We start from the raw sequence: 15,470 nt of genomic DNA on the forward strand, positions 1-15,470 counted from the left end.
CCGCCTCCTTCCGCCCGCGGCCTCGTGGGTGCGCGGCCTCGGGCCTCGCGCTGCTTGCTGTTATCGCTACCATCAGCCCTTCTCTTCCCTGGGCTTCCCTTTGTATTTTTTGAGTTTTTCTCGCAATCTTCGTGCTTTTTGTGTTGTTTTGTTTGTTTGTTTCTCTCCGGGGTTTTGGTTTCTTTTGTTCTGGCTGGCTTTGCTTTTTGTTTTTCTGCTCTGGGCGGAGTCTTTGCAGTCACCGAGCCAGCGAAGGCCAGCAAACAAGGAAATGCTGAATGCTGAGCCTCGCCTTGATTTCCAAACTATTTCCAATTCCAAGTCCAAACAACAAAATAACAACCCTGGCTGTTGAAAGAAGGGGGCTTGTGTCTGAAAGCTTGCAAAAGCCTTTTCTCCAACTATTTAGTTGCTTTAATAAAAGGTAGTGTGTACCCCCAAAGATCATTGCCTGCCTGTGTCCTTAGACCATGTTAGACCAACTAAATAATTGGGGGGGGGGCAGGGAACAGCACGTCTACCCAAAGAGCTTTGCCTGCTTGTTTCCTTAGACCCTGTTAGACCAACTAAATAAGTAGGGGGAGGGGGGGAACAGCACATAGACCCAAAGAGCCTTGCCTGCCTGTGTCCTTAGACCAACACGGCTATAATCAACACTCCTCCAGGAGGACAAGCAGTCCATTGTTTGAGTGCTCACCATTTCACCTGGATAGTGATTCAAAAGGTCCGTCCAGGCACAACTCAGTGGGCCCCTTTCATCTAGGTCAGGAACCGGCTGTAGGTTGGTGACCCCCTGATCCAGGTACATTCGCAGAACATTTTCATCTCTCTCCATTCAGTGCGTGGTGCTAACTGCTCATTTGTCACTTTGCTGTGTTTAGCCACCTGAGCTGGAGAAGGAAAACCTGCATTTTGCGTTGTATTAGGCATAGAGCGCAGGCGCTTGGGATGCGTGGAAGTGGCGTCACTAACCAGATTGTTCTGCCTTTGTCTCAGAATGCAAAATTCTGAACGGAGCTTCAGGTATTCGTTTCATCTACACGAGAGAAGGCAGACCAAGCGGGGAAGCATTTGTTGAACTGGAAACTGAGGAAGATGTGAAACTGGCTCTGAAAAAGGACAGAGAAACAATGGGACACAGATACGTTGAAGGTTTGACTTGATTGGTCTAGTACCTGACTAAGTGTATTTGTTTCTTTTTTAGTTTTTTAACTTGTGTGTGTTTAAATGCATGGAGATATGACGAACTTATGTACTGTATTTTGTCAGTTGACTAGCTTCTCAAAAGGTAAATGACTTTAACTCTGCTTTTGCTGCATTCAAAAATGCATTAATTCTAAGTGCCTCTTACAGTTTTCAAGTCAAACAACGTTGAAATGGATTGGGTTCTGAAGCATACGGGTCCCAACAGCCCTGATACTGCTAATGATGGTTTTGTACGTCTTAGAGGACTTCCATTTGGCTGTAGCAAAGAAGAAATTGTACAGTTTTTTTCAGGTATGTGGGGTATAAGCATTAGCTGTAGCAGTATTGGTTAATGCTAGAATTACAGTGGCACTGTTCTGTTGCCCAGCACTACTTTCAGTAGTGCAGACTGTTCCAGTTTTAGATTATGTGGATTGCATAGGATTATATGTGCAAATAAAAGCTCCATTTGCTCCATTGACTAGGCCAATAGTTTTTTTAAGTCTTAATGTGGGTCAAATGAGACAACGTGTAGGTTAACTTGGTGACTTTTGGGAACCTTCTTTTAATTCTAAACATTATCTTGAACAGTTACATTCCAGTTAATTACAGAGTATGCATGTCTTGCCCTAAAAAGGAGTTTAAAATTCTTATTCTCGACTTAAATGATTCCACATGCGGTGTTTACTGAAGCACCTATAAATGGCTGAAAATTCTCATTGTTGGGATCAGTAATGTGAGTGGAATCTCTTAGACTTTGCCTCCTGTTCCTATCTTGAATTTGAGAGAGAGAAAGTAGTATAGACATGTACAAAACTAGTGTATGATGTGACTTTGAAAGTGAACTGAATATAGATGTGTTCTCTCTTTTGTTTATTTTGTTTTGTTCTTTAAAGCATTTGTTTAAACTTTTTTAGGGTTTTAAGATTCAGGTTTAAAGAAATTCTTTGTTTTTTATTTTAAAACATTGATCTTTGCCAACTTACATAATGTTGACAATTGTTCTGGAAATTGGAATAGTAGTATGAATGCATAAGAATCAAATGTTGCTTAGGATTAAACTTGCTAATGTTTTGAAAGCAGAAAGTGTCAACATCAATGTGAATCTTTCTTTACTATTGAATATTAGAATGCCTGATTTCTAACTTTTTGCATAGGTTTGAAAAACAGGACTGAGATTTGCTTTTACTTTATTTTTTGCTTTTTAAAGTAGGTTAGAAATGGACCATTGCTTCAGTTAGAAAACAGTTGCATTATATTTTATGTATTTTTAGTGAAGTAGTGATATTGAACATTAACAGTCTTAAGTGTGTAAATTGCCTAATTTGACTTCTGCTACTTGCATGGTTAATGAGTAATTGCTGTAAACCATTAGAAGTTGTATAAATGTGCCTAACATACACAGTGCATCTTTTCAATTTAGAAATTTAACATTTTTAAATGTAATTCATGAATTTCTCTTACTAAAGCAGTGCTTTTGAAAAAATATTTATCTAATACTGAATTTAGACTTTGAAATGTGTGCATAAGAGTATCAGTTTCTTTTGTGAACTTCGAGTAAATACTTGTACTATGTAAAGCTAATTGTACTATATTGACTTTTAAATGAATTTCAACAATTTTTGAGTATTCTGTAAAGTACTTAAGAAGCTTTATTTAATATGTGAGTTTCTTAATGCATCCTGCACTAATGCATTGCTACGTTTGGTTCTTTGCACAAACTTGCACAGCAGGATGGGTTAAGAATGTAAATTGAATGGTATGTGATCGTGGAGTTTCATGTTGACATGTTTTCTGCTAGACTGTTTATCTAGAACCAGCATACCATTCACGTAAATTTTTTTTTATTACAATTCTGGTATATTTTAAAGCTATAAGAAAAATTCATGACTGGGCTTGTGATTTTAATATTGCCCCCTACTGGGGTTATTTGTCCTTGGGTTGAAGGGTTGGAAATCGTGCCAAATGGGATAACATTGCCGGTGGACTTCCAGGGGAGGAGTACGGGGGAGGCCTTCGTGCAGTTTGCTTCACAGGAAATAGCTGAAAAGGCTCTAAAGAAACACAAGGAAAGAATAGGGCACAGGTGGGGATGGATGGTTGGTTGGATAAGTCACTTTTCTTATGGTAAATGTTAATTAAATCCATATTCTCTCTTCTTAAAAAGACAATCAGCTGATTCCCAAACCACTACATCTTAATCTAGTAGTTCTGATCTGTAACTTGGTCACAAGCTGACAACGGTTTGCATATGTGCAATGTGTGCACGTAACCCAAACTTCCTAAAATGCGTGCAGACTAAAAGCAGATTAACACTTAGGTAGACACTGGGTAACTGAGTAGTTTAAACTGTGAAACTGAGATTTGACAAAGTTGAGAGACTATGGCTTTAAATTTCTCAAATAGCACTAATTATGCCATTAGCTGTAAAGACACACATAGCACTGTATTACCATAAGAAAATGTGATAATTTCTTCTAAACTTGTTGAAATGTAACAAATGTTCTTTCTATATTAATCTTCCATGTATAATGAGCATAGCTTTCAAGAAATTGTCACAAAGGGTTTTTTATTCTCTCTTACTTGTGACTATTTTTCATTGAAGCATGCATTTTTTGCCTATGCTGGATTACTGAAGCATAGGGTGGGGTGACTAGCTCATGCAAAGCTTTTTTTTCTTTTTTTTTAAAAACCTATGGGTTTAAATCTTGGTGGAGACCAGGTTTTTAACCCTCAATATGTTTTGCCACATGAGCAAAAAATACTGAGTTGAGTGGAGTGATCTCCCTCCTGCTTTTCCCCCCCCTTCCCCTGCCCCCCAACACCTACAAATTTTAAATTTTGGGTGGAACTAACTTGCTCCCCCACCCTTAAGGCTGGGATACTCTGAAGTATAAGGAGCGCATAAACCCTTCAGTAACTGTAATTTCTTGAAATTCACTAATTGGAAAGTGAAATAGTAGAATGTCATTGCCTATATAATATAAAGAAATCTGGCTTAAAATATCCTGCCAGTTTCAAGGCTATGACTAGAATGTTTCGCTTTTAACTTTAAACTGTGCTGATTTTGATATTCTTGTGCTTGGAATGAGAGACTGACTATCTTGTATGGAAAACATTTCTAGGTATATTGAAATCTTCAAGAGTAGTCGAGCGGAAGTGCGTACTCATTATGATCCTCCCCGCAAACTGTTGGCTATGCAGAGGCCAGGCCCATATGACAGGCCAGGTGTTGGAAGGGGATATAGCAGTCTTGGCAGAGGAAGTGGTTTTGAAAGGATGAGACGTGGAGCTTATGGTGGAGGTACGTCTATGCACCTGAAAGCTTATGACTTCTAAAAAGTTTGAATATTCCAACTTTGATTCTCAACCAGGGTGGTGCTGCACCATGGGTGCTAATGCGAACACAGTATATTAGATGTACAAACACTTAGTTTGCAAGATAAACCCAGAGACTTCAAAAAATGAATCTATAGTGTTGGAAACATTGACTGACACGTTGTAGTCTCTTTTTATGTAACTCCAAAAAAAGGCAAAATTTAGAGGTGGTGCTTTTTCAAGGGTGTTTTGAGTCTAACGAGGGCTGTTTTTAACTTGTATGTTTGACTGATTCATTCCAAACAGCTGTTGAATCTCCCCCCACAAATTATGCAGCATATGATGTTTCCTGTTCTGTAGATGACACTCTTGTCCATCTTGCAGGCTATGGAGGCTATGATGACTACAATGGATACAATGATGGATATGGCTTTGGTTCTGATAGATTTGGAAGAGGTAAGATTTCTTTAATAGGAATTTAAACAAAATTTCAATACATGTCCGAAGTAACTTTAATACATCTGAAAGACCTAGAATGGACTCTCTTCTCTACAGGGATGTCCGACCACAGATATGGTGACGGAAGCTCCACGTTCCAAAGCACGACTGGTCACTGCGTACACATGAGAGGATTACCTTACAGAGCAACAGAGAACGACATTTATAATGTAAGTTTGAATACTCTTCTGTGCTACATTTGAGTAATCGGCTGAAATGGTAATTATTGTAAGCCTTGATAGCATTTAAATTTGAAATTCTGCCTTGAAAAGGAAAATGCTTGTTGCAGAATTGTTGCGTGTGGTCAGTGGCAGGTATGTTTAACACCATGTGAATTTTATGCCTAGTTCTTCTCGCCTCTAAACCCTGTAAGAGTACACATTGAAATTGGACCAGATGGTAGAGTGACTGGAGAGGCAGATGTTGAATTTGCTACTCATGAGGATGCTGTGGCTGCCATGTCCAAAGATAAAGCAAATATGCGTAAGTCTGTCCACCTGTCAAAATAGACTTCCTTCCACTTACAAGCCTCCCCAGGTCACTATGGAGGACAGCCTGGATGTGGATTCTGGCAAGACTAGTCTCTAACCTCTTTTCTTTTCAGAACACAGATATGTAGAACTCTTCCTGAATTCCACAGCAGGAGGGAGTGGTGGTGCATATGGCAGTCAGATGATGGGAGCAATGGGTATGTGTAAATCTAACTGCACTATAAAAGCAACATTTCCTATTTTTAACAAAGCTGGCTAATATTATACAGCTCCTGCTTACTGTTTATGCCTGGCATAAAAACTGAAATTCAACATTCTGTCTTAATCACACAGTCAAGGAATCGGAAGGGGTAGTCCAAGATTGGAACACTAGCACATTGCCAGGTATATAAATCTTTTGGGAATACATTCAACCAGTTACTTAGGCTGTTAAGTAAATTGTGCTGAATGTGAAGAGTGTGATGAGACGAATGCTTTTTGGGAGTGCGTGGGATTACACCAATGATGTGGGAGATGCTAGTCACCCTTTCCCTTTCTTTCCAGACCAGGGTGGTAATGGAGGGTGTATCTGACTTAACTGACTCTTGTCTAAAAAGTTGAGCTTAAAGTTGCTTTGGAAAGCTTTTAAGCTTTTTTTTTTTTTTTTCCAACTTCTAAAATTGGGTGCAAAATGACTAGGTTGAACTATATAGTTGATTTGGCCTTTGAAGAGAGAGCCTTCTCTACATGACTACTTTTAATCCACAAATCAGATACCCCTCTTGATATTTACTTTACTGGTCTCCTGGGATAAGTCCCTAAAGTGGTGGTTGGTTTCTGCTTTTGGGAGGGGTGTGGGGGTGTATGCGTGTGGATGCTGTTCCTATAGCACGCTGATTGCAAAATGTAATGCTTTTAAGACTAAGCTTAAAGTAAGCTTATTTCAACTGCAGTAGCTTATGCAAAGGTATCTATCTGACAGACTTTAAAATATGAAAGTTAGGCATCCTAGAAGTTAGTTCTCCTAGTGGCAGTCTGACCCTGTAATATATAGCAGCTCCTCAGTGAGTGTAGATGCTCCCCCTTCCAGGCGTACAAGCTGAGGCAGGTGACCTCCAATGTCCTAGTATTGACCATCACCATACCTCTGAAAAGGGCAATAGAGGCTGGGGCAAGGATCTAAGCCCCAATTTGTCTAATGGCAAATATAAAGCTTTGTATTTGTATCTTGCACTGCTTTAAAGAATGAAACAGTTGCATTTAAGTCTCAATGATGCAGCTTGTTACATAGTTCAAGTTGTAGAAGTGAAAGAAATCTTTCCCCTCCTGAGTTCCAAGCATTGGTGGAGAATGCTGTCTAGCAGAACACTTCTAAGTCATTGTCACAAGTAGCTGAGGAATGCTTTTGGGCTTAAAACTTCAGATGCTTTGACTTCTGACTTTACAAATTGCAGACTGCACTGACTTTAGATAAGAGGGCAGGGCCAGTAGAACATCCCCCACCTAATGGTGTTGATTATTCAGCCAGGCTTAAGTGCTGGTAGACTTTTGAAGTGGGCTGTTGGAAGCATAAGAATAGAATTCCTGCAATAAGCAAAACTAGAACATTTCTAGGGAGAGAATACTGTTGCTGTCAGCGAGTCCCCAAATTGGGCAGGGCTTTACTGAGTAGGTAGTATGTAGTCTGTAGACCTTTGTAATGGACAGGTCTTTGATAGTCAAGGTCTTGACGTTTGTATCCTTAACTTGAAAGGAAACCAATCCAGTTATGGTGGTCCAGCTAACCAGCAGTTGAGTGGGGGTTATGGAGGAGGATATGGTGGTCAAAGCAGCATGAGTGGATATGGTAAGATGGTTTTCATTAGCCTTAGGTGGGTGTCTGATACAGCTGGCTGGCAAGCACACTTGGCCAAGATCCCTGTGTAGGTGTGCAGGGGTAAAGGTAGAGGCTGAGCAGCACCATCTTTAATGCATTGACACTGTTCATTGTTGGCCTGAACTTTAGCAGCTAGTTCCCTGGGGGTAGGGGGAGGAGAAGCTTTCTGAAAGCTGCACTTGGAAATCCAAGCCTGAAATGTAAAGGAAATGGGACTTCATTTTTTACTAGAGGAAATAAACTCATTCACGCTCCAGTTTAAGCAAACATAGCCCATCTCCTGCTCTTCCATGTAGAAATGGAGAGCGATTCCTTGATGAAATGGCGGATTCTGCCTTTCTGACCAAGGAGATCTTTCTGTTTTTGGAGGATAAAAGCAGGCTGCACTAGAAATCTGGGGGCCAGCCAACATGGCAGGATTTACTGCTGTGCATCACATCTATTAAAATCTGGGAAACTGTTTTGCAGTTGGCTTTTTAAAGAAGTGGTGGCAAAAACTTGGAGTAGTAGGAAGTTGGGTGGTTTGTTTTATTACTAATATAGGAGTGTGCAAGGTGGCCTAGAAGGGAAAGGGTTGGCTGGTGAGATGATGTGGGTATACTGAGACATGGTCTAGCTGTATAATACTTGTCTGTCTTCCCTCCCCCCACAGGTAGCCAGGGTGCAATGAACAGCAGCTATTACAGCAGTGGGAACCGTGCATCCATGGGAGTGAACGGAATGGGAGGGATGTCCAACATGTCCAACATGAGTGGTGGCTGGGGAATGTAACTGCTGACTTTTGGTCAATCTTTTTTAAAAAAAAAACAAAAAACTAAGTTTAACAGTTTTGCAATACGAGCTTGTGATTTATGCTTTACTGTAAGTGAAATCGGGATTGTTATTTTAAAACTTCAGGTTCAGTATTTTTGAACATACAGAAGAACACTCATCTAGGATGTAATAACAAAGTTGAGTAAAGACTATAACTGTTAAACGATTTTCAGCTTTTTCTCAAGTTAGTTTTGTTGTAGGAGTGTATTTAAGCAGTAAGCGTATTTAGGTTTAAAGCTGTTTTGAATTATGTTAAGTGTTGCTCTTTGACCATATTACATCCAACACTGTTTTGCATACATGTTGAGAAACATGCTTTTTTGTAAAAACAATATAGGAGCTGTGTCTGCAATTCAAAGTGAACATTTGGCATGTTAGTTCTAGTTCATTTCTTTTAATACCCTGTAAGGCACGTTTAATTTTTTTTTAAGTTAATGGGGAAACATGTTTGAAATGCAATACGGCTACTTTAGGATTTTGGTCTTGGTGTTCGTATAAAATTCGGAGGCCTTGATTTAATCATTCATTGTATCGTGATTTCCTTTTTAGGTGTATTGCGCTAAGTGAAACTTGTTAAATAAATCTTCCTTTTAAAAACTGGACCTCACTCTCCTTTATTGGAAGGACTTGGTGGAAGGGGTGGGGAGTTGCAGGCTGTATGTGCTGTTCACTACCACCAGCTATTAGCCTGAGCAGAAGCATGTATGCCTGGATTTCTTATGTTCTTGAGCTAAGCACCAGTTTTAAGCCAGCAAGTAAAAATGGTGATACTTGAAATTTGCTTTTGTTATCTCTTCATTTTGCTAAAGCAGGTTTTCTCACTTGCCTCTTAAGCTATAGGACAGAACGAAGCCCTGTATGGGCAAACCATGCAGCATAAATTGCCCTGTTAGATGATCTGTGCTGCCTTTGTGCAGATGAGGACTGCCCACTTCCTACAACCAACCTCCAAGCTGAAATGGCGCTACACTAATGGTTGAAGTATGGAATAACTTGTTTGCTATGCAAGGCTGGTGAAATCAACTGAGTCATACTATTAGCAGACCTTCTAATGCTCTTTTGCCAGAACTAAAAGTGATTTAAATGTGAGCTAGATTGTGTACAGCTAGAGTAGTTTGGACCCTCACCCAGATTAACACCAGCCCTGCAGAGAACCAGGGTGTGTGATGCACTGCTCAAACAACTGTATACTATACCCTGCTCCGGTTACTCACTGTGCTCTTGGCTGACCTGTCTTCTCTTCAACTTTCACACCTAGTTCTTGCTCTTCTCAGAAGGCCTTTTTAAATTGTTAACTCCCATGAACACCTTGCAGCTTCCTGTAATGAGACCTAGATCTGACTGCATCTGCAACTGCTGTTACCTGTTCAAGATCAGACATGAGTGTGTCCCCATTCTCTAGAACCCACTACATTTTCCTTTCAAGCAATAGTATTACAGCTGCCTCCCCTTTTACCCCCATTGGACAAAGCTGGTACATGATGTTATATAAACACTAGTTTATTCTCTACTCCCCCATAACTTGAAGTTGATGCTGTGTTCACCTTAGCCACATGCTTCTTCCCTCCACTTGACCTGCAGCCCTACCTCACTGAAAGGATTGCTGTTTGATCTGTGCTCAGCACCTCAGCCCCATTGCTATCAGCCATTCCATGGCTTTGATCCTTTAGGGCACTTAAGTATTAAAACCAATAAATCCCTCAGGTTAGCAATTGCTAAAGTTAACATTGCCCACTCAAATGAATTGAGGGATTAGTGCTATTAGATTTTCATACTTAGAAGGAAGCTAAGCCATAGCTCCTCTTGGACCTGGCATTAAATTGACTACATCAGTCATCTAGATTTCATTAAACCTAAAGGCCACTAGCAGTCATAAAAAAAAAATCACTCTAAACAAACGCTCTAAACTAACAACTCTGTATTAGAGAGCAGTGTTATACTAACTGTGACCACAGCTACACAGTATAGTATAAGCATTGATCCCTAGCCTTATCTTTATTGTTTCTGATCAATGGTTGACAGCTCATGTTGACCGGCTGCTTCCAACACAGCTGCACTGGCACAAGCAAAGAACTGCCAAAGACTTCATTGTAGCACCTGAATTCCAGAAGTTGATCAGCTTGCTCATTTTCCCCAGAACAGATGCTTCTTACACATTTATCCTGAATTTCACCCCAGACTTCCTGAGGCCACCATCTGCTATATACCAACTTCTTCCATTCACCCACCTTTGCCTGTATTAGATGCCTACAGTTTTTCACAGTCAGGACAGCCTGGTCTCAAATCATGCATTTCTGGAATTGTGATGCTTGTATCTGATATAATACAATTCTACCCCCTATTGTGTAACTACAGCACATTTCATAATTCCTACACCATGATAGCATGCACAGTTAATCCAAAGGATGGTATAATGAGAAAATGCTGAGAGGGCTTTGTCTGTGGATGTAATTGCAGACTTATTCACAGGAATGGAAAGTCAAGATGTCAGTGGTAGCGAGAAAAAAAGCTCGCACTTAAAACCAGAAGTAGCAGAGTCCTTATTTAAACAAGCCTCCTTTCCACTCACACTCGTGAAAGCCAATGGTGTGGTAAACTGAACGCTTTTACAGCTAAGAACACAAGGAGAACAGCAAGTGGTCAGGACTGAATTCACAGAATTTGGAGCATTTCCAGACATAGGCACCCATAATGATCTCCCTCATGAGGAGGGGAATTAAGCACTAAGCTTCAAGAAGATTTTTCTAATTACACACTATAAACTAGTAGGCACACAGCATGCAAGCCTCTGGGCAGGCCTTCAACAGAATGGATCAGGCCAGCAGTAATTTGCAACTTGCTTCTACCTATGTGGACAAAGTCTCTAGCCTACAGCTGTAGCTGAGTGAGGTGACATGGCAAATTGTGCATTTCCAGCTCCTGGAACTCTAGTATTAAGCCAACTGATTTTTGCAGGGGCCAAAAAGATGTAATACAAACAAGCTGCACACAGAGAATAACTGTCTTCATGAAAGAACATCATACCCAGGAGCAACCTAGATTTTTCCAACTCTTACCTATGTTATCGCTAAGCGACTCCATGCCTGGATATAGTATTGCTTGCATTTTAATGAGTGTACCAGTAACAAGGTTTGAAGTTGGATGTTGCTGCTGTAGGGCCCCCCAAAAATAGAAGCAACCTACAGGAGTTCATTTTAGAAAACTACAGCCCTCCCTGCCTCCAAAAACACCTTAAGTAACCCAAACTGCTGGTCTCACTCAGAGTTAACTTCTAGATGTTCATTCTAAAACAACACTACCCTACATAGTCCGTATTTATTCCACCTTGAACCAGTGGAGCATGGTCATTTTATTTCAGTGCATTTTTGCAGGCAGACTTTCAGAGTAGTTTTTAGCAGTTGAAACCATGCTGTTTAGCAAAGCTGGCACGGTTAATAAACAAGTTTTTTTTTTTTTTAACCCACCCCGCTATGTCCTGTAGTGCAGTTAAAATTCAACACAGTGCCTTGCTACCCAATCCACCAGTGATTTATAGCTCAAGCTAATTCTTGAATGTTCTGTTTTAGGTGTTAAAAAAAATCAGGGGCATGCAGAAACTACAGCATAGGTACCCATCTTCTCAAATACTCCCAAAGCAGCATTTTCTTTCACAATTAAAATAGGAATCCCCTGCATTCCCATGGCCAACTGAGTTACAGGTTTTTTTCCCCCTTGAAGAAAGTAGCAAAGACTAGTATTAAAACAGCTCTTTCACAGTTTAACAACATCTTTATTGCATTAATCACTGTATTTTATTCATAAGTGATTTAGAAACAAATCTAGTCTGTTACTCTGATTTAAGTATAGCGAAGGCACATTCATTTATACGTTTTATAAAGCTTTTTCTGTAGACATAAACTGTAGAAGACTGACAGATTTATCTTCAACTTAGTCTGACCACATACAAAACTGTACATAACCACCATAATGTTATCTGGAATATAGTAAAGTGAACAGTTACAGCAGAACCATGAGGTTACAGTGCAGAAAAAGTGATTTGTTTAAGGGATCAGTCAAATCTATAAAATGTGACGTGTACAAAGTTTTAAATACAAAGAAAATAGCTTTTTCTATATATATATAAAATACAGAAAAGAGTGAATTTGCATTTCAGTTTCAGGAAACTGAAAATTTTAAACTGACCTTTTTATGATTGTTAATTCTCTTTTATTAAGAATTATATTAACACAACATTACTTTTCATAATTCCTGTGAAGTCCCTTAATCTTTTAAATTATATCTGTTTACTTGACCTGTTCTATAATGGAAAGCAAATCAAAGGACTAAAGAGATGTTTTCTGCTACACAGGGAATAAGAGGGTTTTTTTAAAAAAAAAAAAAAAAAAAGGAAAAAAATCTAGTCTTTCAAGGTTAGATTGGTCCTTCTGAAACAGCCAAAGCCTTAGGCAGAATTGGAGGAACATCTTTGAAGCAGTAAAGTGTGACACGTATCACAAACACGGACAGGCTTAGGGTAGGAAGGCAGTGCAAGTTCATTGCTGGAACAAGTGTTACAGAAGATGTCACCGCAGTTCCTACAGTGATGCTGTAAGACAGTTAAAAATACAAGAAAGAAAATCAGGTAACTAAGCCAGTTTACAGCAGGCCGTACAACTGTGGTGAGTTCCACGAATCCCTTGGCATCATCCACTGTTTTGGTGCTTCCACTTTACCCGCATCTGGGGCTCTCTGCCACACGAGGCCTGTACTCTCAGCATGGAGGTTGTCACCACAGTGGTCTTAGCTGGGAGTCATGCACCCACCCACTGTATTTAGGAAACTAAGAAAACAAAAACAACCCCCTCCCCAAAAATGCAGACAAAAATAAAACCCAAATAAACCCCAAACCCATCTCCATTGGACTTCCAGTCCTTGTCATCCAGAAAGGGAAACCAGATGGGAAGCCGAGCTCAAAGTTTCTCATGAGGGTGTGGAACACCTACCTAGCTACAAGTTCTTCCCATCAGGCAACAAACAAAATCACCGTGGAGAAGAAGATTAAATGCATTTAAGTTACAGGTAACAGACTCATGCATTTAATGTTTTGAAAGTTAAATGTCCCCCTCTCACTTCACTTGAAAATGCAAGTGTTACTCAGCAGCAAGGCAGTTTTCAGAAGCTGTCACACAAAACTAAAGGCAGCAAATTAGAGGCTTGTAAATAATTCTCTAGCAAACAGGGTTGTGATGCCATATAGGGAAGATCATAGTCCATCAGATAAGTATTTTGTTTATTACTCCGAAACATACAAAACCCAAGTGTTCGTTATTATTTCCATTACCTTTCTTCTCGAGATGGAGAATTCTTTTTCACACTGCTTACAGCTGGTTGCTTCATCATCTTTTAGCCAGGTGTGACCCTAAAAGAGGAGTTTTCTGTCATAAGTGCAGGAAGGATGCATTGGAGTTGTAAGTCACTTGGAAGGAAGGTTGCACACTTTAGTTGCTACAGTTGGAACTCCCCAGACCCAGATTTGAGAACATTTCATCAATGTTAAGTTACATGCAGCAACACTTATGCTAAAATCTGATCTTGCTTCATTTACATGTTCATAATGTGCTAGTATGCAGTACCTTTAGTGCTTTATTTACTTCCTTAATGTCTTCCATCTTCAGCTTGGATCTAGAAAAGGGAAGTTAATTCTCATTTTATGATTTAAAAAAAGAATCAAAAGGACTGTTTGGAGCACCCATACAGTATCACGGATCCAAAACCAAAAGGGAAAGTAAGCTTTCCAGTCCTGTCATCAGAGCAAACCACTCCCACTGAAGTCAGGTACGTTCACACATGAAGGTCACAGGACTGAACGCCAGTTCAGCCTCCTACCTTCCATATTTACCTACCATTTTCTAATATTCAGAACTTCATAGATGACTAGATGCCTTTAGTGACTGTAACCAATCAGTTTGAGAATCAAAAGCTACGTTTCCTCCCCCCCCCCAAATAATTCAAGGGTCCCATTACTGGAACTTACTGGCTAAGGTGCAGCCCCATTTCTTGGAGAGCTTGTTCTTGTTCTTCACAGATTTTCTCTAATTGCCGTTTCTCATCTTGTAGTTTTCGCAGTTCCTGTGAATCACACACACTAAGTATTCCAGCCAGAACATTAACACTGGGCATCTTCACCGCTGTCCTAGGGCTTCCTTTATTTTCTAAAGTTATGCTTATGTACCCTGGATCACAGACAAACCAACCCAACGTCTTCTAGGACTAAACCCCCACACCCCACCATGGTAACAGGTAGATCACCATGGGTCAACTATTTAACCAATTCTACCAGAGGGGAATAGATTTCTACACCTCTGCAATCCATGTCTGACTAAGCTAACATTTGTGGGGTAAACCAACACGATGCCGAGTGGTTCAAATGCCACTCTGCTACTATATGCAAATCACAGAGAAGTAGGATTGGAAGGGACCTCCAAAGGCCATCTAGTCCAACACCCAGTCTGAGGAAGGATCATCTCTGTCCCTACAGAAATCCATAATCTAAACTCCACATAAGACTACCCTCAGCCCTGACAGACTCAACACCGTTACCTGCTACAGCAAAAGCAAGGGAATGACAGCAGCCAGTGTCCCACTTACATAAGACCGTGGCTTCTGGTGTGTGTCTAGTGCCTCTGGCACTGGAGACAACTGCTCCCGAATGCACAGATGTGCTACTGCCCATCCTCAAGGAACAGTTTTTACAGAGAACCATTTTTAACCACAACCTTAAAAAGCACCTATACAGAGGCTGCAAAAAGCCCTTCATGCTGATGGGAGGACACTCATTTTAAAAACAAACATTTCCCTCTGAAACCTGGTGTTCTAACAGTAATGGAACTTTGGTTTGTAACATCCTATTTTCCAAGTTTTGTAACAGTTTGTAACATACTGTTTTCCCTAGCTCCCATCCTTTGTATTTGTTTGTAGACAGTCAGGTTGTTAAGTTTTTTCTTCTTTCTTGTAACCACTTTCACAGAAGGAAGCAGCAAGTACGGGAAGAAAAAGCTTTACTTTACCGAGGCAGCAAGAGGTTGGACAGGACCTCTTCAGTCTGCATCCTACATACTTTCTGGTTTGAAGCACTTACCTTTTTCAACCCTTCCACTTGCTGCAGTTCTGTTTTTAGCAGAGCAGTGGTGTCCTTTTCTTGATGGAGCTCTTGTTGCAAGGTCTGCCTCTGCTCTTTTTCAGATTTCAGCTCTTTCTCCAGAGCAGAGCTGTTAAAAAATAGCATTGGTTCTAACAGAGCCCGTTTTCTGAGGCAGACAATACTAGGGACG

General features: G+C 40.3%; 2 protein-coding genes across 10 annotated transcripts in view; one reads left to right on the plus strand and one right to left on the minus strand.

The window, feature by feature from the left end:
• Positions 1-8,762, plus strand: part of HNRNPH1 (heterogeneous nuclear ribonucleoprotein H1 (H)) — a 9,698-nt gene extending 936 nt beyond the window's left edge. The window contains exons 2-12 of one of the 4 annotated variants that reach the window (XM_019506175.1): positions 997-1,152; positions 1,354-1,497; positions 3,133-3,271; positions 4,311-4,489; positions 4,888-4,959; positions 5,038-5,171; positions 5,349-5,484; positions 5,606-5,689; positions 5,826-5,876; positions 7,225-7,317; positions 8,000-8,762. In XM_019506175.1, coding sequence (XP_019361720.1) covers positions 997-1,152; positions 1,354-1,497; positions 3,133-3,271; positions 4,311-4,489; positions 4,888-4,959; positions 5,038-5,171; positions 5,349-5,484; positions 5,606-5,689; positions 5,826-5,876; positions 7,225-7,317; positions 8,000-8,118 — 1,307 coding nt within the window. In that variant the 3' untranslated portion in view covers positions 8,119-8,762. Of the gene's footprint in view, positions 1-996; positions 1,153-1,353; positions 1,498-3,132; positions 3,272-4,310; positions 4,490-4,887; positions 4,960-5,031; positions 5,172-5,348; positions 5,485-5,605; positions 5,690-5,825; positions 5,877-7,224; positions 7,318-7,999 lie in introns of all 4 variants that reach the window. The other 3 variants (XM_019506176.1, XM_019506174.1, XM_019506177.1) reach the window with 3 other exon arrangements.
• A 3,146-nt stretch (positions 8,763-11,908) lies between these two features.
• Positions 11,909-15,470, minus strand: part of RUFY1 (RUN and FYVE domain containing 1) — a 45,445-nt gene continuing 41,883 nt past the window's right edge. For all 6 annotated transcript variants that reach the window (XM_019506180.1, XM_019506179.1, XM_019506178.1 and 3 more), the window contains exons 15-19: positions 15,278-15,407; positions 14,174-14,268; positions 13,773-13,821; positions 13,481-13,558; positions 11,909-12,745 (exon numbers count right to left, since the gene is read on the minus strand). In XM_019506180.1, coding sequence (XP_019361725.1) covers positions 12,602-12,745; positions 13,481-13,558; positions 13,773-13,821; positions 14,174-14,268; positions 15,278-15,407 — 496 coding nt within the window. In that variant the 3' untranslated portion in view covers positions 11,909-12,601. The remainder of the gene's footprint in view (positions 12,746-13,480; positions 13,559-13,772; positions 13,822-14,173; positions 14,269-15,277; positions 15,408-15,470) is intronic.

Source organism: Gavialis gangeticus, unplaced genomic scaffold, assembly GCF_001723915.1.
Source record: "Gavialis gangeticus isolate Ggan-Ray unplaced genomic scaffold, GavGan_comp1, whole genome shotgun sequence".
NCBI classification, from domain to species: Eukaryota; Metazoa; Chordata; order Crocodylia; family Gavialidae; genus Gavialis; species Gavialis gangeticus.